Source organism: Alosa pseudoharengus, unplaced genomic scaffold (genome assembly GCF_046254945.1).
Source record: "Alosa pseudoharengus isolate Yale_2024_CS ecotype anadromous, Long Island Sound unplaced genomic scaffold, YU_APseudo_1.1 YU_APseudo_1.1_scf_8, whole genome shotgun sequence".
Taxonomy (NCBI): Eukaryota; Metazoa; Chordata; class Actinopteri; order Clupeiformes; family Clupeidae; genus Alosa; species Alosa pseudoharengus.
The window spans coordinates 15740657-15766568 of record NW_027468870.1 but is presented as its reverse complement, the minus strand read 5'-3'; the positions used below and the strand labels follow the sequence as shown (position 1 = coordinate 15766568).

General features: G+C 41.5%; 2 protein-coding genes across 4 annotated transcripts; one reads left to right on the top strand and one right to left on the bottom strand.

The window, feature by feature from the left end:
- Positions 1–527: 527 nt before the first annotated feature.
- LOC143112899 (integrin beta-7-like) lies at positions 528–21662 on the bottom strand. 3 transcript variants are annotated; one of them, XM_076275309.1, is made up of 17 exons: positions 21558–21662; positions 16914–17047; positions 13853–13952; positions 7627–7706; positions 6893–7082; positions 6573–6743; positions 6061–6302; positions 5815–5970; positions 5127–5222; positions 4355–4444; positions 3951–4091; positions 3399–3589; positions 2758–2984; positions 2211–2427; positions 1651–1862; positions 1394–1554; positions 528–999 (listed from the first exon to the last, which is right to left on the bottom strand). In XM_076275309.1, exons 3-17 carry the CDS (start codon positions 13914–13916, stop codon positions 931–933), a joined length of 2307 nt encoding a protein of 768 aa, XP_076131424.1. In that variant the 5' UTR covers positions 13917–13952; positions 16914–17047; positions 21558–21662; the 3' UTR covers positions 528–930. The 3 variants fall into 3 exon arrangements, with proteins under 3 accessions (XP_076131424.1, XP_076131427.1, XP_076131425.1); XM_076275312.1 differs by having other exon boundaries at positions 1675–1862; XM_076275310.1 differs by lacking the exon at positions 16914–17047 and having other exon boundaries at positions 21558–21659.
- An 884-nt stretch (positions 21663–22546) lies between these two features.
- On the top strand, positions 22547–24974 carry LOC143112609 (uncharacterized). The gene is made up of 3 exons (XM_076274892.1): positions 22547–22664; positions 23056–24451; positions 24873–24974. The coding sequence occupies exons 2-3, from the start codon at positions 23240–23242 to the stop codon at positions 24972–24974; spliced, it is 1314 nt and encodes a 437-aa protein (XP_076131007.1). The 5' UTR covers positions 22547–22664; positions 23056–23239.
- The last annotated feature ends 938 nt before the right edge of the window (positions 24975–25912 follow it).

Sequence of the window (25912 nt, the reverse complement as noted above, 5' to 3'; positions counted from 1 at the left end):
ACAAATCCACATAGGAAGTTACAGTTCCTTTTTTATGTATGACGAATTCTGTGCGAAACATCTCTGAGTAATTTTCAATTAGTCATGTGTGACCACTTGCTTCAACAGGAGCATGCCTTTAACCTCATAGTTAAAGGAGCCAGAAACTATTGCATTGTTATTGAGGTCATTACTGCACCGGTACCTGCAAGTGAGATGAGCCTGCTGAGAAATTAATTAGGAAGTAGGAATTCAATGCTTGTTCAAAGCAGGTGGTTTATACTGATGAGTTCTTAAACCTTGTCATGTTATGTTAACCTGGAGATTCCAGGCCCAAATCCGATGAGATTGGTGCCCCACAATGCAAGGGACATAAGTATATTTGGATGGATGTGGTGTTGGGTTTGTATTGCAATGTAGTTGTATTTCCTGTTTGACATTTTATATACTTTTTTGTTATACAGTTTATTGGCTACAGCCTTCAGTTGCAAAGATTCCACATGCAACTATCAATCCAATTGAGCGTCAATAATGAGCTTGCAAGATAGTGCTGTCAATTCCAATTTACTAGGAGTGTATGGTGCAAAAATGCTATCATTGACTAACCATTTCAACATTTATTGCAACAATAAACCTATGTTTTGTCCATATATAAATAAAAAACAAATGAAATAGATTACAGTTTAAACATTCAAAGTATTACACCTCCTTTAAAATGAAAACATGGGATATACAATTACAAATAAACATACATTTATACATTCCAATACCATGCACGCAAAATATGTTTATCACAATGATCATGTCTAAATTTGTTTTTGTACCACACAAAACTAAACTTTTTGAGAACATCAATAAGTTGTTTTTTTAAGCAGTAATACATTTCTATATAAAACCTCACTTGAAGTGAGAACAGGTCCTTCTTTGAACATGAGGGCATGCAAGTCCTCGTTACTCCACCCCATCGTGCAATGGGTTCATAACAGTCGTCGTCGCTCCCTGGAAGAGCGGATTTTGGGTCTGAAAAAGAACACAGCTCAACTCAGCAGCAGAACCACATATATGAAGAATTTGGTTCCAAAATGCTATATCCTCCAATCAAAACAGTACAACTGAAATTGTATTGATATTACCTGAAATACACAATTAAAAAACATGACTTATTAATGTTGTAATTAATATTTGTGGCATTTTGGAACCAAATTCTTCATATACTACATAATTGAATAGTGTCTGAACAGCAATATGGTGCAAAGATTATTCAGTTGATGTAGTCTATTTATGCAAATGACTGTAGCTGATGTTTATGGTGTTACAAAAATACGAAGTGCGAATCATTTGGGTTAGGGGTTAGTTATTTAAAGCTGCACTACTTTGAGTCTCGTCTATGGCTGTGAGGGCGGGTGCTGCTTACATGTTTCCAGTCAGTCTGCTCCTGGGCACGCAGAAAACTGCGGTATTCTCGCAGGTCGTACAGCTCGACCAGTAGCCGGTACACGATGATTATCACAATACCGATCACCACGATGCCTGTTACGGAACTCCCGATGATGACCGAGGTCTTATCAACTGACCCTGCAGGGTGAGTGTGAGAGGGAGACATTTGTATGAGTATGTGAGGTCTGTATATGAAAGGAAACAATATTATACCATATCTGTTTAATTTGTTACCAAAAATGGTGTTGTGGCTCTTACTGGGCAGGTCTGCGTGGTGTATCTTGATGTTTCCATCATTTGTTACTTCAATATAGAAGGTTAATCCCTCGAGAACACAGTCATATTCCTGTGGGCCCGCCATCTTCACTGTAGTCAGACCATGGCAGGCCTTATCACAGTCCACTCCTGGGTATTTTGAGTCATGTACTGCACACAGTGTGCAGTACCTAAAATTATGCAGAGACACACAATCATCATCATCATCATCATCATCATCATCATAGCTTATCTCAGTCTAGCTCCTTCTTCCTCTTTGCAGGTCATATTGCTCTCTACAGAGAGAGAGAGAGAGAGAGAGAGAGAGAGAGAGAGAGAGAGAGAGAGAGAGAGAGAGCGAGAGAGAGACATGCAGACACCATAGACAGAGGTATGCACACACATTCGATGTATTTCATACACAGATGCGATGTACGTCTCACACAAATAGAAGTAACACAAAAAAAACACACACACACACACATAAACTCACTCCCACTACGAGAGACAATCACCCAACACTAACACATTACACTTACTGATATATTGTGCCACATGGTTCTTCGACCTTGTGACAGTACTTCCCAGTCATTCCCTCGTTGCAGATGCAGTGGTCACAAGGACACTGGCCATGTCCACTGCATGTCGTGCCGCCCTCTTTCCAACAGTCCCGTTCTTTCTCAGGAGGACAGTGACACTTTTCACCACTGTATCCGACATCACACATACATGTGCTACAGTTACACGATCCCTTCCCTGCAAAACACACAGAGGTGAGTCAGAGCACATGCAACTCACTCACTCACTCATGTACCACTAGAGGGAGCTGCACATACTGGTTATTTTGTGGTCAGTGCTCGGACATCTTGCACTGGTTATTTTGTGGTCAGTGCTCGGACATCTTGCGCTGGTGTCAAGCACTACACACATTTTGAATGCTTTGTTTTCTCTTTTTAACATTTTGTTTTGGAGCCTTGAGAACAAACAAAAACAGCTTTGCCCTACACCATGGACTAATCTTGGCTTAAATACAATTTGCACTATTTTGCTCAAATGTAAGGCTCATGCCTCAAATCTCCTACTTACCATTGCACATTTTGTTGTTGGCCTGGGGACAGCTGTTGTCGTCACATTCACAGAATGGGCCACGGTACTGGTTATGGCAGGCACATTTCCCACACTCGCAGTGCCCATGGCCGTTGCATATGTCCGAGTTGTTGGTCTGACGACAGAGCGCGGACATGGCCTTTATGGAGTCAAAGTCATCGATCAGCTGGCACTCACACATCTGGCCAAGATGCTTATCATCACAGCTGCACAGACCAAGGAAATAAACAACAGCAGTCAGCCAGCAGCAGAAAGAAACACAGAAAGTATTTTTAGCATCACTCCAATGTACAATAGCAGACAGGGGCATGTCTCTGGAAATTTTTGCAAAACTGTGTCTCCACACAGTGTAGAATTGATACAAATAATCTCTTCTTGTTATCTTAATTCTCAAATATCCCCTTAATTAAAAATATAAAATGAAAACGCAGAATGATTTTGTTAGATCACTGCAGGGCATCATTTTTGTAAAGCTGGCATTCACTGTGATAGCGAGTAACCTTTGAAATGATTGCTGTGGTAACAGAAGGTTGCTATGCATCTCTACGGCCCCATCTCAAAAAGTAGGCCATGTCTACAGGAAGCATGCAGATGTGGCAACGATGCAGCGTCTGTGGTACCTGCACATTCCACAGTGAAACGTTCCGTTGTAGTTGCAGTGAGAGGAGTTCTCCTGGCGGTCCTCGCAGTCACAGTCACAGATAGTCTCCACATAGACAGTGAGGACGGCATTAATGCCCTGCACTTTGATGCTTATCGGGGCATTCTTTGTTAGGCAGTCTGTGGCATTCAAACGCACGGTGAACTCCACCTACGTACAAAACAAGATACACATCAGCCAGTTATTACTGTCTGCCGGTGTTTGTGATGACACAGAATCTCCTTTTTCTTGACCTTGTTTTAGAAAGTCCATGATACAGCACAATTACCATTGCAATTGTATACAGAGTTCATGTGACATATTTCCATTATTTTACACTGGCGTGTGTGTGTGTGTGTGTGTGTGTGTGTGTGTGTGTGGTTATGTTTGTGTGTGTGTGTGTGTGTGTGTGTGTGTGTGTGTGTGTGTGTGTGTGTGTGTGTGTGTGTGTGTGTGTGTGTGTGTGGTTATGTTTGTGTGTGTGGTTATGTTTGTGTATGCAAGTGTGTGTGTGTGTGTGTGTGCGTCAGACCTGCTGGTTCAGTTTGATTCCATTGCACTCCCCCCGGGTGCTCCAGTTGCTCTCTTTCCCTCCTTCACAGGATGACCGGTAGGAGATGGACAGGCCTGCAGGAGCCTGCTCATGCTCAAACACTATGGAGGCGGACAGATTCTACACACACACACACACACACACACACACACACACACACACACACACACAACAAGTTGAAAAGCCCACCCGTGCATACAGATACAGTAACTACTGATTGAATGACATTTAATTTTCCACATCAAATTTTGTGCATGTTACAGAGCCAAAGACATAAAGCTGTATACACTATATTGTTAGTACACAATTACACACTCACTTAGACACACACACACACACACACACACACACACACACACACACACACACGCACACACACTCACTCTATATGCATCTGAGATGAGTTCCACCACATTACTGGAGTCGTTCTTTAGCACCCCCACTACGGAGTGAGGGATCAGCTCACTCAGTGCCTGAGAGAAGAAGACAGAGAACACAGAGAGAAAAAGAGAGAGGGAGGGATGAGAAGACGGTTTAAAGAGTGAGGTGTGGATGATGGCCTATCTGTTTTCACAGGAAAGGGGAGAAGAGCAAGAAGAGGCACCATGTATGCCATGGACACCAGTGGTTCTCAAAGTGTGGGGCGGGCCCCACTAGTGGGGAATAGAGACATGACAGGTGGGGCGTGATGAACAGGAGGAAATGTTTTTTTTTGTGCTTATTATCTTTAATAATGCCTTTCTTACAGTAGATTCATAGATTCAAAATGTAAAAGTCAAAAACAGACCGGCATATGAATTAAAATAACATCTGATCTAGCAGACTGAGTCGGGAAATGTAACGTGGAACCAAAATGCAAAAGAAAAAATCAGGTGGGGCTTGAAAATTCCTCCAAAGTGGGGAATGACAGAAAAAGTTTGAGAACCACTGATGTACGCCAACAGACCATCTTTACATCATACTACAGTAAGCGAGGGTAGAGTTTATGCATGGTGTTGAAGGTCACAGTCTCATTAGATAATCTTTCATCACAGGTGAACTGGGTATCTCACCAAACACAGAGCTGACATTCATTTCATTATGAAGGTTTGTGATGAAATATAAATAGAATATAAATTGTGTGTGTGTGTGTAGGCGGGGAGCATGTTAGCAGACCTTGTATGCAGGGTAGATTTCCTCAGTCACAGCAAAGATGAGCTGCATATTGTTACTCTGAAGAACCGTCGAGAGATGACCTATAGAAGGATAATCCTACACAAACACAAATTTGTGTCCATATGCATATGTTAGAATATATCCAAATATTTAAATACCTACATGATAGACACTGATACAGACAAACATTAATAGATTAATAAGCACAATTCTTTATCATAATTCATGTGATAGACTAAATACTGTTTGGGAGTACCATATTATCGAAAAGATATTATCTATATTGTAGCGATTGATCAAATCAGGCACATTTTTGGTGATAATGATGTTTATTCACCCGAGCGATTAAATGCCAGGATTGTATACCCTGGCACAGAGCAACAGGTAAAAGGTTCCCACCCCGTGGTCCTTTCCGGATCCCACCCCGACTCTCTCTCCCACTCACTTCCTGTCATTCTCCACTATCCTGTCAATTAAAGGCATAAAAGCCCAACAAAGTTATACTTTAAAATCAATTCATAAATCTCGGTTAATATGCGGGAAATGACGGGTATTGAACATACATATGAAAACCTTTTGCCCAGAATTCAACCTTTGACAGCAGATTTGGTACAAATCCAATGTTAAGTATCCGTGTGAGTGCCTTGTCCTAGGCTTAGCCTGACAGCCTGGGGCCACATCATCTCACCTGGAGCGTGCCCTCATAGGCAGACTTGCTATCCAGGTGGCACTGCCCATCATGGGGGCGGTAGATTCCAGCCAGTCGTCCATCTCCCGCCATGTGGAAGGTGTCGTCGGACGTGTAGACCAGAATGCTGGTGACGTTTCTCCATCCAATCTCATTCTTGAGAGAGAGGAGAAACCGAGAAGGGTTCTAGAAGTGTCCTCAACTGTGATATTTATTGTGATTGCTGTGATTTTTTAAACTCCATACCCGGCAGACGGCAGCCTGCATGATGGCGTCCAGCCCAGCCTCTGGCGAGTCCAGGTTACCGGAGATGTTCTGCTTGCTAACCTCCTCCTTGAACCTCTTGGCCTGGTTGGTCAGAGGGAGAATGTTCCGGAAGCTGAAGGCTGGCTGACACTTTTCCAGGCGACTGGGACATGGGTTGGCCAGTCGGGAGTGCTGCTGGCTCACGTACGGCAGTGCCACCTTATCCACAAATGAGCCAAACCCTTGGAAACAATAGGAAAGTCTTTGAAAGAACAACATAATAGAGACACTCATACTCAAATTCATAAATATGGTTAAAACATAGTTGGCATAAAACATGGCTAAAGACACAAAGCTAATTCAGTCTATTTCATTGAAAGGTTGTTTAATATGCAGGAGTGTACAGCTTCTGTTTTAGCTATATTTGAATGCTTTTTCCACAGTAAAAAAAAACTTGTATGGTTTAAAGTACACTACATAGAGTGTGTCTCGGTGCCTGTGGTTTCTCTCACCTATGTGCCTGTCTGAGGTGAAAGAATGTAGAGTGGTGAGGATGTCCTGTCCCAAGTTCTTGATTTTGTCCAGATCATCCTTCATGGAGAAGCTGAGGTCCATCAGGTAATACAGGTCTATTGGGTAGCCCTCAGCCCGCTGGAATAACACTTTAAATTCTTCAGGCTGACCTGTCAAGAGCAGGAAGTGGCAAGAAGGAAATTATATTTTCTCTGGTGCACCTTAGATTGGACACGTCTAAAACTGTTACTTTTTTATGTATGATTAATTTGTTGTTAATGTGAAGAGGTGTGTGTGAAATACACGCTGTGGTTCTGACCTATCCGCAGTTTGACCTCAATGGACTGAGGCTTCAGCTGGATCACATCGTCTTTTTCACTGCTCAGCGGTTTGTCCATCCGGAACTCCATCTCTGATTTAGGGTTGATCACATTTTCACATTTCCTGCTTCTCAGTGACTCGGGCGAATCACATCGCCGTTCATTTGACTCTCCAGACTTGAGGAAGACCTAAGAGGCACAGACAGTTCAGTTAAAGTTGCAGTAGGCAAGTCTGACAGATTGAGGGGGCTTAGCCAAAATGTTGAATGTTTACAACTCTCATGCCCCTCTCCCACTACCACCGAGCACCCTCTCATCGAGTTTGTGCTCGTCAGTGCGCACCAGACTGCACCAGACTGTGACTGACAGTCAGATCTCACACAGCCCTGCTCTGATTGGACCCGACGAACCGGGAGCTGTGGATTTTTGCAAAACAAATAACAGGCTCTAGGTGAAGGTAGAAGTACGGGGTTTTTTTCTAAAACCGGCTGATTTATGTTGTTCTATCGGAGCATAGTGTCGGTTTCAGTGAATATGATCAAAAAAATCTTGCCAACTGCAGCTTTAATCCAGCACAGAGCAAGCACTGTGAAGCGTGCACTAGTGATGCACTCAGTGGGTGCACCACATTTGTCTTGAATTAGATAATACATTTTTTTGGGTTAGGGTCAATAATACTTTTGAAAAAAGTATTTAAGAGGTGCCCAGCATGGCTATTAATAACAGATCTCACCTTCTGTTTACACCATGCGCAGCCAGGACTTCTCAAACATTTTGAACATGTAGGCTGTGGTTGGCAAGTCTGCCAAATACCTAGAATTACACACACACGCACACACAAACACAGACATAGACACGCGCACACACACGCACACACAAACACAGACATAGACACAGTGAACAAGCGCTGCAGGCAGGCTCGGACTGGTAATCTGTACAACCGGGCAAATGCGGTGGGCCGGTCCACATGTGGGCCGGTGACCTCCGGGATTTTTTTTTTTTTTTTTTTTTTTAAGTTATTTAGCCTATTTGCTGCCCGTCATGTATGCCTAGGCCTAGGCTATAAATGCAGTTGCATCCATTTGGCTTGGGGGGTGACAGGTCAATCATTTCGGCCTCTTCATGACAGGTTCAGTGTGTGTTACGATCGCGCCCCCCTGCCCCACCCCTCAAGTGGATTTGTCCAAGCAGCCGCTAGGTTTGTGGGGAAATATACAAGTCCACAACTCCTCGAAATATAGCCTACGAGTGCATGGTAGCCTTGGCTGTATAAGTGCTCTCCGCTGGCTGGTGTTCACATCATCGCAGCTTAACCGTAAACAGCAATCAGAGGTCTAGTTTTATTCCATAAATATATTGTTTTTATAGACGTTAGTTGCACGCGCCACCAAGAGCTTCCATTTACTGTAGGCTACTGCGGTTCTGTCAACATAAAAAAAATACGGGTAGCCTACAATTTTCGCACAACTTGGTGGTAAAGTGTAGCACAGGTTAAAGAAAACCAGGGCTGCCAACTTTTCAAAAAACCTTGGAGTGAGATTTGGTGGGGCCAACCAAAATTTTGCTGCGTACATTTTTGTTTGGCTCATTCAGCATTATACCGTACAGTAAAAAAACGTACATCAGTGGTTCTCAGGTGTAGGGACCAGGCATGGACGGATTATGAGCTTTCGGGCCCCTGGGCCCAGATGTATTAAGGGCTCCCCACTAATTGTCGCATATGTGGAAGGGGGGTTTGGGGGTACTCCCCCAGATTTTTTTTTATTTGTTTAATGTGATTTCCTGTATTCTAGTGCATTTTGGGGATGGGCAATACTAAATTCAATCAGATTCATAGCCTACATCCTGATGTGTTGATATTGAGGCAATGATTCCATGCAAAGGCTTGGGCTTCAGGCCCCCCTGACACCTTGGGCCCCTGGGTCTGGGCCCGGAAGGCCCGTGCAGTAATCCATCCCTGGGACCAGGGTCCCAGAGTTATATGAACATTGGTATCAAAGGGATAGCCTACTACTAGGACCATGGGCGTCGGAGGCATTGTGAAAGTGGGTTGGATATTTCAGCGGGGGGTATGGGGGTCCTCCCCCAGAAATTTTTTTTTGGACTAGATGCATTTTCCTGAATTCTGGTACATTTTAACAGGTTATTTAGATACTTCTATATAACAAAATAAAGCCAGCCTACGAAATTAATAAAAAGTAAATCATGCATAATTTAAAAATAACTCAATAGGCTACTTGGCTACGCAATAAGGTTTCCATTACAGCACCGCGGACGTTCAATGAACGCATGAAAGCGGATGGTTTGTTTGAAATCCCGACACTCTTTCAACTACATGGAACGTAATAGTGATCATCAAATACCTCCCCAGATTTCAGTGCCCATCAGTCCCAACATTTAACAATATAATCAAACAGTCCAAAAGTAAATTAAATATCAAACTAAACCGAAAATGTCATGCTTTTGAAGGCCTACCAGTATGCCGCTCCAAGAAACGCATGTCTCAAAATAAAACTCGCATAAGAAATAAAGGGCTGTCTCGAATACAACCCTGCCCCTAAAGGCCTGTACTTTGTCTTAAGACCCCGGCCATAATTTGAGGATTTACTGTATCTAAGTAGACAAACTGGCTTCAGATATCCAACAGAGTGAATAGAGATTGTGCAGTCTTAGCTGTGGTTAGTGACGTGATGCTGTTAATGGGGAGTTTTACATAGCCTAGCGTAAACCTATAGGTTATTATTTATTTGGCGTACCTATAAGGCTTTTTACCTTATCAAAAGTGAGGGGGACGACTGATCTCTTCAACACTGCGGGGGGTTTGGCGTTTGTCACTGTGTGTGTGTGACCGAAGCGGAATGGGAGAATGCGTGTAACAACAAAAAAAAAAGTTTATGAGCGATTTACGCGCAAATGGGAGAAAAAGTGTGTGTGTGTGGGGGGGGGGGGTCCAAACTAACAATTTTAAAAAGTGGGTGGGTGTTTTGTAAGAATTTAAGAAATGTTTGTATATTTTAACTTTTAAATGCATCAATCAGGTGCACTTTCAAAATAAATTCAGAGGTCAGACTTGCTTATTTTTATGGAAATATTTGTGCTGTAGCCTAAGCTATTTTGCACTTCAGAATTATAACCATGCACACACAGGTGGAATAGTTATAGTGATATTGTAATAAGTTCACAACCACAAAAACATATGCTACATTTCACAGTTCAGAAATGTTCAAAAATGTTTGTACATTTCAGCACTCCATGAAATTATGCAGAAGTGGTCACCTGTGTTATTCAGCTAGTTTATTTAAGATAATATATTGGTCATTGTAATGGCCATAGCCTATAGCCTACATGCTATTCCTTTTTCAGGATGTACCCATATCTGCATGATGTGAATGTTTGCATATGGCTTATGTCAGGCTTTATATCAATATTTGTGTCTCGTTATTTGATTTTCTTCATATTTTTGTATTAATGTCACTAGGAAGCATGCCAATATAAATATATTCATTTATCTGTAATGGGATTGGCTGGAACCTGACAATATAAGAACCATGATAGTGGGATAATCTATGGCTGAGCAATTTACAAAAATGTATGTAAGCCTACTGACAAATAGTTTACATTAGAATACATTATAATTTCGCCCCAATGAGGCTATGTAGAAATGTGTTGCAATTTCAAAACCGGATTACTCAGGAACCACTTATTGCACAGAGGCATGCTTTATATCCTCGTATTCGGTAGGTTTGCTGTTTATTGTGAAATAGGGTTTTCCACGTGTTGTGTGAAGGGTTAGTGAAATATTAAACCGAGAGTAATGGGTAAATGCAAATATGATTAGCCTAAATTGCACGTCGGTTCAATGTTAATTCTCTCGCGAACCATTTATCACAGAAACTTGGCGCTAATATCATTGGAAAGCTTAGATTCCGAACGTTCACATGATGTGTGATATCATATGTATAGGTTTACCTATACATATGACCTACCAGGTTGACACAGCGTGAAAAATACTCAATAATACTCAAAGCATACCTGAAGCCGGGGAAATGCGGGGGGGATGCGCCTGGGATGGCTTCTGAAGTAGCATCGCAAATGAGAGAACATTTTGAAAATTCCACAGACAGGGGGTGCTCTTGAACCCTCTCACCGTCTCTGAAAGCATAACCGTGGCTCAACAGGTAGATCTATAGATAGGCTAAACTCATTTTTCAGGCATCTGACCGACCGGGTTGACACTTCAGCGTGAGAAATCGGGGGTGTGGCGTGTGAGCGTGTGAAACTAATCAAATGCGTGTGTCTCACGGCCAATGCGTGAGAGTTGGCACCTATGTTTTGAAAACCCATTCATTTTTGGAGCTGATCCTACTCAAACGGAACTTCAAAGTATTTCCCATATAGTATAACCTTTTAGCTCACAACGACAGTGAAAGTGAAACTTGGAAAGTGGAAGTCTCTCCACCGAGTGTTACATTAGATGCACAATCAATCGCGAGTTGATGCAGGTAAAAAGTATCAACTGGTAGGTTAGTAACGAAGGTAGCCTAATTTTGCAAAATGACGGCACACAAACTTGGGCAAAAACGTTTAGTATAGGCCTACACTTGTGATAGCCTACAGTTAATGTGAATCGCGGACTATAACCAAAGTAGTCTAAAGGAGATTTGCACCAAATAAAGGCTGTGGTTGTGTTTCTACAACATGTTGGCAAAACGTAATTTCTGTCAACTATCTATGACGATGTCCATGTTCAGTAGCCTATATTTTTCATATAGTCAAGCAGTGATGTGGTTTAATGCATGGGGTAACATGACGTGAGACAGACAGAAGATGAGCCCTTCAGTAGCCTTGAATCCTGTCCCTCTCAAATCACTTTTTTTTTTAAATCCCGGAGAGACACCCCCGGGTTATTGTGATTAGGCTATAGGTCCAAATCTAAATGTTTGGGTTCAGTTTATGAAGTGTTGCTACAGCATAAGTGTGTTTGTTATTTATGGGGGGAATCTGGGGGGGATTTTTTTTTTTTTTTGGGGGGGGGGGGGTTCCAGGAGAAAATTGCCAGGGCCGAATTTTGTTCCCAGTCCGACCCTGAAAGCTTTGTGTTTTAAAGTTTTTAGCAGTGATTAATTAACAGAGACACACTCACACACACACACCACCACCACACCACACCACAAGTACCCATATTAGGTCAATATTTGTCAGTTTTCTTATTCAAATCATGATTGACATTGAAATGGGATTCATTTTGATATGATGAGGTGGGGGTATAAAGTAGTTCTTTTTACGATGTCATCGATCTAAACCAATGGGATTTTTTTCGTCGGCCATTGACCACGAAAAACCACCAGTCCTCTTTCATTCCTCAGAGATAACAAAGATCCTCAGCTTCACAGAGAAAGAAGCCTCCAATCCACCAAGCGGGTTCTAGCTCCATTACAGTAGGGCCTTGCATCCCCTGATCGAGCCTCGCCAGCTTCTCTCCCATCTCGGCTCTCATCCGAAAGCAAGAGCAAAGCAAGAGCAAAAGCAGGTTTTCGAAAAGATGAGCACTACAGGTGTGTACCCGAACCCTGTGGGAGCACTGTGCATTTACACCAACTGGAAACGTCCCCTACGCAAAACTGAACTGCACTTCCCCTGCTATGAGGCCCAGGCAGTATAGGCTGTGTGCGTTATCAAAGCAGAGGCCCTCGCTATTGGACAGAGTTCGGACAGATAGCCGCCGGTGATCCTTATCTCCCTGCACTGGCCAACCCAGTTATGGAAGTCGGATTTCAGGCTGATGCCTTGGCAGCTTGCCAGCACGCAGAGACAGGGGTGCCGCTGGTGGGGGGGGGGGGGGGGGGTTAGGATTCTAAGGGCCCAGCACTGACAGGGGGCCCCCAAAGAGCCCCCCACCCCAATAATATAATATTATATATTATTGGGGGGGGGGCCCAGAATTAGGCCCAAATTTTCTAGCAGCGGAGCAGCAGAGATCTCCTAACACAGGTGCCAGCCTCAATATGGCACCCAGCACCCGCAAGCAGGCATCTAACTGCCTGGCCCCTGAACGAGGTGACACTTCTGAGAACTGGGCTATACACCTCAGTCACTGAGGTGATTGTGCACCATCTACACTGTCTCTATACTCTGTTAAATGGCAGGTGTTTACCAATTAGTGTACCAATAATGATTGTGACCCACTTTACTGTGAGGTACACCTGAGGCCTCACATGCTCCACTAACCAGGGACACCAGCTAACTACTCCAAAAGCAATGTGACTGCATCTTGGGCAGCCTGGAAATCTCTATTGAACAGATCTGCTTAAGCGCGAGCTGGGCTTCAGATGACACCTTCGCCCACTTCTACAGCCTGGACATCTTTAGTAGCCTACGTCAGTAGCCTGCTCTGTGCTTTCAGCTTCGCGCCAGTGAGTGTTCCTCCTGCGCCAGCAAGCTACATGGCTACACGACGGCAACACACTAGTTGGCTACTCGTCAGTATTCTGCTTGTGCTGTGTTGTTGGCTTCTGCTTACAACTACCAACCATGTGTACGCCACACCCTGGTGGTGAGTCTCATTTGTGGACACTTTGTCCATCATGGCCACTGTGGTATACACATTCCCATTGGTTACCGTTGAGTGAACTCAGTGGACTGATAGAGAAGGTATGGATATCACTTGGGTTCTCTGAAGGAGAGCATGAGACGTTAATCCTCTTCTGCCACATCAGCACTCTGCACCTGATTTAATTAACAACTTTACAATGTAAATAAGGACTGGTTGTTCACGATGCGCCTATATACGGGCAATGGCCTCACAGAAAAAATCCTTAACACGGGTGGTTAGAGATTGGTTCAGATTGATGACGTCATCTGATAATGACTTCCCATTGGTTAACATTTCATGTTCTCCTTCAGATAACTGTAGCCTATTCCTAACCATACAATTTCCCAAGTTATGATATACAACTCACCCAGTGTGTCATTCGGTCCCAAGCAACAAAGAATAGCAATCACCATGAACCATGTCTGCTGCATTCTTCTTGGTGAAAAGGACAGAGGGTTGTGGGAATGCTACAGAAAGAGAAAGTAGGTTAAAGTTAGGAAAAGGTTAAGGTTAAAGAATAAAGACTACAGACTACAGTATGTCATTTTTAGATGGGCTACAGTATGTCATTTTTGTTGTCAAAAACGAAAAGTCAAGGGTCAAGAAGGCATGTTAAAAACAGTGATATCATATTATTGATCACTTCACACACTTTTTCCTCTTTTTCATCTGTTACAAGTCTTGCCAAGGACAAAATATGTAGCCTATAGAAGACACTAAAATAGTTCCCTTCCGCTTGTGCGTCGTGCCCAACAATGCCCCGGCCTTAGCTGTTCTAAAATCAGTGTAACCTATGGGCTCTCGGGGCTTATTGCTTAAGTCATTGGTGTGTTCTGTGTAGTTCTTGGTTGAGCTCCTGATTAGAATCCCCACCATGCATTACACTGGTGTCTTCTTTTAGTTGGGAACTGAAATGTAGGAAGGTCATATTAAAGACCACAAGTGGTAGCACAAAGGGTAAAGTAGATAATTTGATATTGTTATTGATATCATTGGTATTATTCTTTTTGCTTTTTAGCTGTACATTTTAACTATTTTAATGCTCATATTCTGTAAGTGGCTTTGGACTTAGCATCTGCTAAGTAACCATAACCATAACCATAAAGAGGAATTTGCCTGCCCTGGTATTGCCCTGGCTCTGAGTTATGAAGAATGTGGTCATTTTACACAAAACCGCTGGCAGAAATAATAGCTGAGAAACAGCTTCCCGGAAGTTGAGCTGTATGTCCAACACATGTAACCACTGATCAGCTGCCTACTACTTTTTATTAGACTGCTGTTAAAAGCTTCATGACCCCAGAGGTCAACTAAACAGCAACTGTTACACAGTTTTAGCACAAGCCGACATGCATAGCATCTACCACAGAACTTGTACAGTAGTTCATAGTAAAATCCTAGGTTTCTTAAAACATGTCATACAACACATGGCTGGCTCATTTCATGTCAGTACATTTCAGAGATTAGATGTTTGATGATTACATGTTTAAAAAGAACACTCTCTTGTAAAAAAAACAGCAGTGACAGGATTAAGATGAGACGGTTGATATGTTGAACCACCACCTGTATCTTGGAAACCAAATACAATCTTTCTCATGTGACCTTCTGTGGAAGAAAGACCCATGTGGAGGCAAAGCATTTTTTCGTCAAAGCTAAAACCTTTTTTTTATGTCAAATTTATTTTTGCAGAAAAATATTATCAGTCTTACATCAAAAGTGATTTATTTAAGGTAAGCGATATAAAAATGTTGATGACCAGACAAAGTGGATGTGAATGAGCAAAAGTATAGCCCTGGGTTGCTAAGCACTTTAAGACAGAACCTTGGTGATGGTTTATGAAGTTTTATATATAATGTATATAACTGTTTGGTACAATGCTACAGTAGCCTACATAAAATAAACAGCATTATATTTCCTATTTAGATGTTGTAGAACAGCTGTCATGTAACTTAAACAGAAGAAAAAGGAATAGGAGCTCCACAATCATGTGCTAGTAGAACTAGTTTTGTGTTCCCCTTTGTGGATGACAGAGTCTGTCATCTTCTCTGTACTGACATAGCACTGATGTCATTGGTTGCAGAGTACAGATATTTGTGACGTGTGCTCAGAACTGTACACAATAAGCTGTGTTGGTTGGGTATTGTATCAACACCAATACAATTGACAGAATTGTTAATAATTATATTATATGTTAAAATACACTTTGGTTAGCTACTATTTTCTTAGATTGATAAACAAGTCAGTTGAGCAACAATACGCTCACTTCTTTAAATTATTATTATTATTATGCCAATTTTGTTGTCTATTTAAGTTGGGTTTCAATTGATAATAAACTTCTGTTGTATGAATACGTTTTATTGTATGTACAGAAGACACTAATACAGTTCCCTATTTAGTTGTCAACTGTTCAGATGTCATTGTCACAACAGAAAATGCACATCACTTTTAAATGAGAAGAACTTGTCACTAATGCTTTCAATCTAAAGGCTGCAAATGCCTCTGTTGTCTATGGCTGCTGTGCAACAAGAGCTAAATCCACAGCTCGCCTTCAGCCTCTGACCTAAGCAAGACAAGTGATGGTGTGAGGCCTCTTCAATTCACACACTGACACCACAACTTTCTTAAACATCATCTTTCTTCTCAAGCCCAAGCACAATAACAGTACATACAGTATATGTACAGTATAACTCTGGGTTGCTAAGCACTGTGGGGCAAATTGAGAATTTTTTTAAAAATAACTATTTGCTACAGTAAATAAAATAGACTGTTATATTTCCTATTTAGATGTTGCATAACAGCTGTCATGTAACATACACAGAAAAAAAACTAACAAGGGCTCCACAATCAGGTGCTACCAGACCTGGTTTTGTGTTCCTCCTGGTGGATGATGTAGAGTCTGTCATTTTCTCTGCATATATGGCATATGATTACTGATGTCATTGGTTACAAAGTAGAGATATTTGTAACATTTGTGTTCGTGCTCAGAACTGTACACAAATAAGTTGAGTATTGGTTGGATATTGCATCAACACCAACACAATTGACAGAATTATTAATAATTATTGTATACATTAAAATACAGTTTGGTTAGCTACTATTTTCATAGATTGATAAACAAGCTTTTTTATTATTTATTTATTTATTTTGTTGTCTGTTTGAGTTGGGTTTCAATTGATAACACACATCCTGAACTTCTGTTGTATGCATACGTTTTATTCCTGTCTCATATTAATTTCCCTCTCCCCTACATGTTAAGTGGTAAAACTCTTCATAAGCGGTTGTTCATGTAGGCCTCGGTGCATTCAATTTGAAAATTCTGGTTAAAACGCTTACACCACAAGTTTCCATAGCAGCAGCCGAACTGTCGACAACACTTTCTTTCCACAGCAGCAGCTTGACAACAAAAACTACACACAGCCTTTTGTACTTACATGTTGCCTTGAGTTAACTGTCTGTTTTATCTATCAGGTTTGTTTCTGCTGTGTATTCCTCTCATTCACAGGCCTTTTGAGATCAGATAGACTACAGGAGAAGATTTGATTCCTTCAATATTCCACGCTCAGACCTGTTGTGGTAGGGGAGAACCGGCACAATTGTAACACTTTTTTATTTTTCCAATTCAAACTCGATTTACACAAAGACGATAGACTTGAGAGTTGTGAAATTTGACCAGAAGAGTCGTACATGTCTACTCCATGAAAGTTGAAACAGAATTTAAAAAAGATATTATAGTTTGTCAATAATTTAACTTAACAGCCATAAAAAAGTGCGGTACAGTTGTAACAGTAGCGTCATGAATGTAACAGTGCTAAAATCGTGAATCCTATAACATATTTTAACACAAAACAGTGCTGGGTTAAACAAAACCATCTGTTTTCATATAAAATCAAGAAAAAAAGTCCAAATGTATGACTGTTAAAGCTAATTTATTGCATTATTGATTAGCCATTGCAGACCATATTACGGTGTTATGCTAGCTCACAATAACCTTTAAATATGCTTATTTTGGCCATATCCACAGTTGATAAAACCAGTAAATATAGTTGATAAACTGCTTATTTCTTACATGTCTGAAGCATTTGGTCCAACAGTGATATTTCAAGTTGCTGTGTTAACTTTAATTGGGTGATGGCGGCACAAGAATCATAATCCATAACTCGCAATGAGAATGTTCGCGCATGCGCGATAAAATCAGTTCATTTTGCCATAGAGACTGGTGTTACAACTGACCCGCACAGGTCATGTTTTTATTTTCATTTAATTGCATGTGCTGTGACTACATAAATCAAATGGCACTCATGTTAACTTGAAACAGAGGGACTGAAGATATGAATGACAAGTCCACACGCTCAAATTTCACAAAGCAAACTTAAACAAACAGTTGCGGTTAAAAATAAATAAAAAATCTTGAATTTTGCACCTTTTTGCTTAATATCTCTGGTCGTATTTATAGTAGACCATTCATATTTGGATGGCTGTAATCGGTGATGCCAGTAACGCGTTACTTAGTAACGCGTTAGTCTATTTTTACCACTTTTTTCAGTAACGAGTAATCTAACGCGCTACTATTTACAAACCAGTAATCAGATTAAAGTTACTTATCTAGGTTACTGTGCGTTACTATTTTTGTCATTTTCCTTAATAAAAAGATATATTCTTTGCTTTCTTCTTGTCTTGGGGATTAATGTCATGTAGGCTATGCTCACGTTTTCAGCATGAGGACAATTCACGTGCAGCGACACAAACGAAAACAACAATGGAGGGAGAGAGAGAGATGCACATTTCATCAGTCATTACTTTGAGTTTGTGTCAGCCAAACATGACAACATAAAGGTACATTGTACATTCTGTGCTGGCGACAAAGTGCTGTCTAGCTAGACATCCCAAGTCTCCCGAAGTTTTGGGAGTCTCCCACATATTGATAGCGGCTTCCTGACGCCCGCAAATTACATAAAATCTCCCGGAACCTAGAGCGAACAAGAGCACGCAAGCCAGACCGGACTTCAAATCAAAGATTCTAGAATCTTTGCTTCAAATCGCGTGTGCATAGCTTAATGCGCACATCGGAGAGGGAGAGAGAGAGGTGGTGCGTTTGTGCCTGAAGCGCATCCAAGACAGAGAGCATCCTGGTCTGTTTTGCTAAATCAACCAATCCGTTTTCAGTGTAAGTGCTTATATCTCTTTTCTCCCAAACATAATTAATCAGTTCAGTCAGTGTATCCAGGAACAGAAGGGTCATGCAGCGTCAGTGCCCCTCAAAAAGGAAGATTTAAGACCCATTTCACATCAGACTACACAAAAGTGTACCCAATTGTCTAAAAAGATTAAAACATAATGATAATCTTGCACACTGCACTGTTTGTAACAGCAACTTTAGCATTGCTCACGGCGGGTTAAATGATTGCAAAAGACTTGTTGAGGTGAGTTTAACAATGTAATTTCATTTGCATATTACTCAGGCCTATAGGCTACAAGATGGCTAGTTGCCAAGGCTACATGAAAAAAAATCTACATATTTTACTATAACAATTTATATCAATAGGCCTTCCTTATTTGGTGTACTTAGACATTATTGAACAAAAATCTGAATTTCAGTATCTAAGTAGGTTAGGTTGGGATGTCTGCTATACATTGCTGTTAAAATGCACTTCCAGTATAGTGAGTATTGGAAAAACCGGTTATCATTTTTATGTTGAGGCGTTGGGGGTGTTGTCGGCAGCTGCTGAAAGTAACTAATAAAGTAACTTGTAATCTAACATAGTTACTTTTAAAATCAAGTAATCAGTAAAGTAACTAAGTTACTTTTTAAAGGAGTAATCAGTAATCAGTAATCAGATTACTTTTTCAAGGTAACTGTGGCAACACTGGCTGTAATATTATACATAATTACATGATATGTGTCTGTTTAGTTTCCGTATACACCATATCTTGAGAATAAAACACTGTTACATTTGTACCGCTGTTACAATTGTACCAGTTCTCCCCTACTGTGGGTTGGTCAGAAAATTAACTAAAAAAAATGGTTTCTAAATTTTGTGTCCGAGTTTCTTAACATTAGCGCTGATTTATTTTTTAAATCAGATTATTATTTCACTTGGTCCTGTGTCTACACGATACACACACACCACACCACGCAACATAACAGATATTGTATTCTAGCCCCTTACATTATCTTAAAACAAACCTTTTAACATGGTTGGTTTACATTTATTATTGTACACAGTATACACTGACTAAAAGCAATTTTGGTTCTCATATGTAGCTTCTAGACCAGGGGTGTCAAACATACGGCCCGCGGGCCGGATGCGGCCCGCTAGATGGTTTAATTCGGCCCAGACTTGTAGAGAATACATTTCTGACGATGTCAAAAAAAAAAAAATCTCTAGCCCATTCCTGTGAGGAGTTATGAATTTTCAAAGAAATAACCGAAATGCTCAATTCAGCCGCTAGGCGCAGCCAAAAAACAAACAAAAAAGTTCGGAGTTGACTGGTCCTGTGCTGTCAGTTTGGCTACATTGTCGGGAGAAAAGCAGGCGTTGCGACAAAATTCAGAGGCAAAGTGCAGCCTGCAAACGGAGGACAAGATGTTTGGGCATTTTATTGTATTTTGCACCAGGAAGTGTTGTAAAACACTAAACTTGGATCATGTTAAAGTGTGGTTGTGCAAACTGTAAATTTAATCAGGTCGCGAGGTCTGACTTACCGTCAGTTTGACTGTTTTCTTAGTGATAATGGCATTCTGTCTGGCTTACCATACCACGCTGTAGTGCGGTGGTTAAGCCGAGGTGCCGTACTCAAGCGTTTCTTTGAACTACGAGAGGAAATTGGACAGTTCTTGGAGAAAAAAGGCAGACCAGTAGCAATTTAAATGCCCGGAATGGGTGCAGGATCTGGCCTTTATGGTGGATAGCCTATTACACAGCACCACCACCTAGCCTACACAATTATTTGATCTGATGTAACCTAATCGTATCAGTTGATCGTATTGCATGCACTGCTAACTTATGTTTGTTAAATTCATTTTATTTTTCATACATTTGCATATTTACATTTTTAAGGCAGGATGTTAACTTTCTTCATAGCTCCCACTTGAGTTTAGTGTGGTGAGTTGGTTCAGGTGGTCAGATGTAAAAATGTAGGCCTATCCACTCAACTATAAAAATAAACCAGTTGTTTATGAGAGTGAAATGCATTTTATTTCAATTTCATTGGCCTCTCTGGATAAATGTGTAATAATCTAATATATCCCTTGTGATTATGTAGGCTACAAATGTAGGCTGAAGGGTAAAGCATAGCCTACTGAAAAAAACTAAGCTGTGGATGTTTTGGATGTTTTGCAATTATTTCACTGGTCCGGCCCACTTGAGATCAGATGGGCTGTATGTGGCCCCTGAAACAAAATGAGTTTGACACCCCTGTTCTAGACTGTTTAAAGACTGAAAAAAAATCAAACCACGAAACAGGAAGGAAGTATGACTTGTGCTAGACATGTGTGCAAAGGCTAAACCACAGGCTGTGTCACTGGCGCTATAGATGGAGCCTTTGATAACCCATCGTTCAGAATGCACCGTTATTTTGTTAAATATGCACACAATACATTAATCAGACCAGAATGTTGTACACCTTCCTTAATGAATGCACAAAAAAGTCACATCAGTCTGTGTATATCTTCCAAATATTTGTGTTTGGATATCTGTAGACTTTCCTCTTTTGCGGCTAAACAAAGACAGAATATATTCTTACTTTCATAATATGATATTTGTTAATAAATCATAAACTGTACTGTATCAATGAATTACACTGTATTACCAAATGAACTACTTTACCATTTTTACAAGATCATAAACACATAACTACTTAATACAGATTTTTTACATTTGCGCGCGCGCGCACACACACACACACACACACACAAACACATACCCATGAAAAGTCACTTACATGTTATGTTAAACATAATATGTAAATTATAATAATATAATCGTAATGTTAAACTTTAGCTATAATTTGAATTAAATAATAATTAATTCTACATAGTATGTCGCTAACTACTGACAGAAAAATGCCTGACTCACCGTCACCGTGGCCTGTTTTACTGTGATACGAATATGAGCCGTAAAAAGAAAGAACTACCAAAGCGCCATGCTCACCGCAGCACAGCTCTTGCTGTTGATGACTGGCTCAGTTCTGAAAATAAGGGAAATTGTGGTGTTAGGGGGCTGGGACTAAACGCACAGTTAATCACCACTAAAATGTATTAGTTATCAAACAAAATATACTTCATACACTTGAGCTTTGACCTGTTACGTTAATTTTTTTTGGAATGAATCCACTCCCTGTGACATAACAGTAGCACACACTGTATGTACCATGATAAAACTGAACCGAAAGACACAACCATGGCTGCCTTTACTTTGTTGCCTGCACGTCCCATTGTCAGAACAGGAGGTGATACCAGACACCATATCAACATAATTCTGTAAACCTCAGGCCACGTTCAAATGTGTGAGTTTTGACAAAGCACTCGACCTGGTGCTGCAGAGGAAGGGCAGCACTCCTATAATGGACTCTTACTGTAGATATGGCTGTGAAACGATACTTCATGGAATTCCCTATTGCCACTATTCAATTCAAAACACCTTCTGTCTTGAAAATGCGGGTAATAGGCTATTGGCAATCATAATGTGTAGACATGAGTGTGATTGAGTGTGAAACAGAAATATAGGTAACACTTTATTTTAAGGTTCACATGTTAGCCACCAATACATACCTAATTAATACCTGTATTAGTGACTTGTAAGGCATGTGTTAGGCAACATTAACCATTTGTTAGGTGTGTATTCACAAATTTCTTGTTCATGACGAATTAGGCCTTTATTATTGATATAATCTTAATAATGACCTTGTAAGCCTTGATCTCTACTAATTAGTAGTAAGTACCAAAATAGAATATGCATAACCTACTTGTATACTGTCTGAATAAATCCCAAATAGTAGGAGAACAGTTGTAGAATAAGCAAGTGTATGTGTTCTGACTCCTGTCAGTAAATGCGAGGGATTTAGTTTCACCTGGTGGTGGTTTATGTTACTGCAGCTTTATTTACCAGGCACTTTCAGTGTGCAAGCATGGTTAAGTGCTCCTCCACAAAGTTTGTTGTCTGAGCCTTGGAGTGGAACCAACAGTGAGTTTTTCATGTAATTTGTTATTTTAGTTGTTTAATGATACTGTAATGTCCAAGGTGGTGTTCCAGACATTTATTTTAAGTTATAAAACCGTGTCAACTAGGCTATTGCTAATCTCGAGTTAGCAAGCGTTAGCAGGATGCTATTTAAACTGCTAGGTCATTGTCAAGCCTCGCTCAGGCTATAAGCTATGTTTGTGTGTGAACCATTGTTAAATCTTACTTACCTGCTACTTACCTGTGTGAACATAAGCTACTGGGAGAATGATGTGTTAGTTTAAGTAATAGTGTGTAGCCTACTTACCTGATTTATAACCTGAAAAGTGTGTACAGTGTTGTGGCACATATTTTATTTTTATGGTAACATTGTGTAAATTTCATTGTGTTGCAGTTTTACAAAAAAGAAGATTTCAGTAAAGCACTCAAACTGGATTCAAGCCTACTGGGTCTTTCTTGTTAGCTATCTGTCTACATATACAGCTCACGTATTAGCCAGGACAGAATAGTAAAATGTTGACCACTCAGCGGGAAAAGGCAGTTGAACAGCTGTGAACAGCACGCAAGAACATCCCAAGATGAACGGCAGCGGCCACGAGGAGCGTCAGTCTCAGCTGGAGACGAGGTCTCGAGTCTCAGCTTCACACAAGTCCTCTAGAGCATCAACCCGGACATCTGTCAGTGCAGCTGCGACAAGGGCCAGAGCTAAGGCTGAAGCGGCAAAAATTAAAGTATCCTTTGCAGAAAAGGAGGCAGCCATGATGAAGAAAAAGGCTTCAATAGAGGCAAGTCTTCATGTGTTAAAACAAGAGAAAGAAGCTACTGCAGCATCAAAGGAAGCAGCTATATTCGAAGAAGCAGCGGCAGCGCTCATACTAACAGATATCGACTCTCTTGGTGAGTTACAGGATTTAGCTCTTGAAGATCCAATGAAACGCACCAAAGACTATGTAGAAACGCAGCCGTTTGATACAGATGCTCCACAAGAGCTTCAAGGTGCTATGCCACTGCCACGAACTGTGAATACCCAACCCTCTAGCAATAAGGCACAAGATTCACTGTATGAGTCCGTTATGGAGGAAAATGAACGCAGACTTATTACTGGTGACTGCTATGGTCCTCCCCCTGCCCCAAAGGTATTTCTGCCAAAGCAGAAATATTCACCGGTTACTCCTGACACTAAAAAGAAAAACACAACAGCTACCCCTCCAGCCTCTCACTCTGAGCGGTGTTACAAATACTCACCCCCAACACCTCAAACCAATGTCTTAGCCCAGTATCTTATGAGAAAAGAGATGGTGAGCTCTGGACTCCTTGCCTTTGATAATAGCCCAGAAAATTACTGGGCATGGAAAGCCTCTTTCCTAGCAGCCACAAAGGAGCTAAACCTATCTGAGCAGGAAGAGCTCAACCTACTGATCAAATGGCTGGGGCCCAAGTCATCCGCTCAAGCCATGCGGATAAGGTCAGTGCATGTCAATAATCCTAGAGCAGGTGTTTTTATGGTCTGGGAGCGCTTGGAGGAAACTTACGGAAGTCCAGAGGTGATCGAAAATGCTTTAATGAAAAAACTAGATACCTTCCCAGTTATCACTAACAAAGACACACACAAGCTCAGAGAGTTAGGTGACTTGTTAAAGGAGCTACAAGCTGCAAAGGCAGAGGGATGCTTGCCTGGACTCATGTATCTAGACACGGCTAGAGGTGTGAATCCTATCGCTGAAAAGCTTCCCTTCACACTGCGAGAACGCTGGATCACACAGGGATCCAGATATAAGGAGCGTTATTGTGTACCTTTCCCACCATTCACCTTTTTTGTTGACTTTGTATGTTCCCAAGCTAAGACCCGCAACGACCCCAGTTTTGCATTTAACCTTTCCTCTACCCCCAGTCAATTAAAGTTTGAAAGAGAACAAAAGCAAAAATCAGCTGTAACAGTTAGGAAAACTGATGTCACTGGCACAGTTAGTGCACCTCAGGGTGGCACAGCTGTGAAGAAAAATGAACCGGACAAAGAATGTCCTATACATAACAAACCTCACCCGCTGTCAAAATGCCGTGGGTTCAGAGGAAAACATCTTGATGAGAGGAAAACTTACTTAAAGGAGAATTCGATCTGCTTTCGATGTTGTGCCAGCACCAAGCACATAGCTAAAGATTGCAAGATCACGCTTAAATGCACAGAGTGTGAAAGTGACAAACATACCTCAGCGATGCATCCTGGTCCAGCTCTATGGTCGTCTGGTGGGCAGGCTGGACACTCACCTGGGAATGAGCAAAGCGGGGAGAGTGAAGGTCTTGCGCCCCCTATAGTCACTTCCAAGTGCACTGAGATATGTGGCGACGCCCCCCGGCCCAGATCCTGTTCAAAAATCTGCTTGGTCAAGGTTTCCCACGCCGACCATCCAAGTAAGTCTCACAGAGTGTACGCAGTGCTTGATGACCAAAGCAATCGGTCTTTAGTGAAATCAGAATTCTTCAGTCTATTGGACATTAACAGCAGTGCATCCCCCTACACTCTAAAAACATGCTCTGGCCCAGTGGAGACTGCCGGGAGGAAGGCAAGTAACATCATTCTGGAATCACTTGATGGGAAAATCAAAGTCACACTTCCCACCTTGTTGGAGTGTAATTACCTGCCTGACGACCGATCAGAGATCCCAACTCCTGAGTGCACCAAATATTTTCCTCACCTCGGACCAGTGGCTGATAAGATCCCTCCACTTGACACCAGTGCTCCCATCCTGCTGCTGCTAGGCAGGGATATTTTGAGCTTACACAAGGTACGGGCGCAGCGTAATGGGCCTCACAACTCACCTTATGCTCAGCGTCTTGACCTTGGCTGGGTCATAGTGGGGGAGTTATGCTTAGGTGGCGCTCACAAGACAGAGGAAGTCAATGCCTATAAGACACATGTCCTTCAAAACGGACGCTCCTCCTTCCTTAAACCATGCACTAATAGCATCCACATAAAGGAGAGGCCCAAAGGCCCGACTCAGTGCAGTCTTTAAATGCCGTCACAATGCGAGGAGATCTTCCAAGAGACATGTAGGGATGGTCTCGGAGAAAGTGTGTTTCAGAAAACGGCAAAAGATGATAAACCAGCCATGTCGGTGGATGACAATGATTTTCTGAGGATAATGGAAAAGGAAGTGTATATGGACAATGAAAACCATTGGGTGGCACCGCTACCTTTTCGTTCGCCTCGTAAGCCTCTTCCAAATAACAGAGAACAGGCCTCCCAGAGACTC

Bases quoted from the DNA above. Each gene is read 5' to 3' on its own strand.
- LOC143112899 (XM_076275309.1), bottom strand. From the start codon at position 13,916: ATGCAGCAGACATGGTTCATGGTGATTGCTATTCTTTGTTGCTTGGGA. The intron at 7,707-13,852 runs GTGAGTTGTATA...GTGTAATTCTAG, and splicing joins GGGACCGAATGACACACTGG to GTATTTGGCAGACTTGCCAA. The intron at 1,863-2,210 runs GTAAGTGTAATG...GCATAATTTTAG, and splicing joins CCATGTGGCACAATATATCA to GTACTGCACACTGTGTGCAG.
- LOC143112609 (XM_076274892.1), top strand. From the start codon at position 23,240: ATGAACGGCAGCGGCCACGAGGAGCGTCAGTCTCAGCTGGAGACGAGG. The intron at 24,452-24,872 runs GTACCTTTCCCA...AACATACCTCAG, and splicing joins GATATAAGGAGCGTTATTGT to CGATGCATCCTGGTCCAGCT.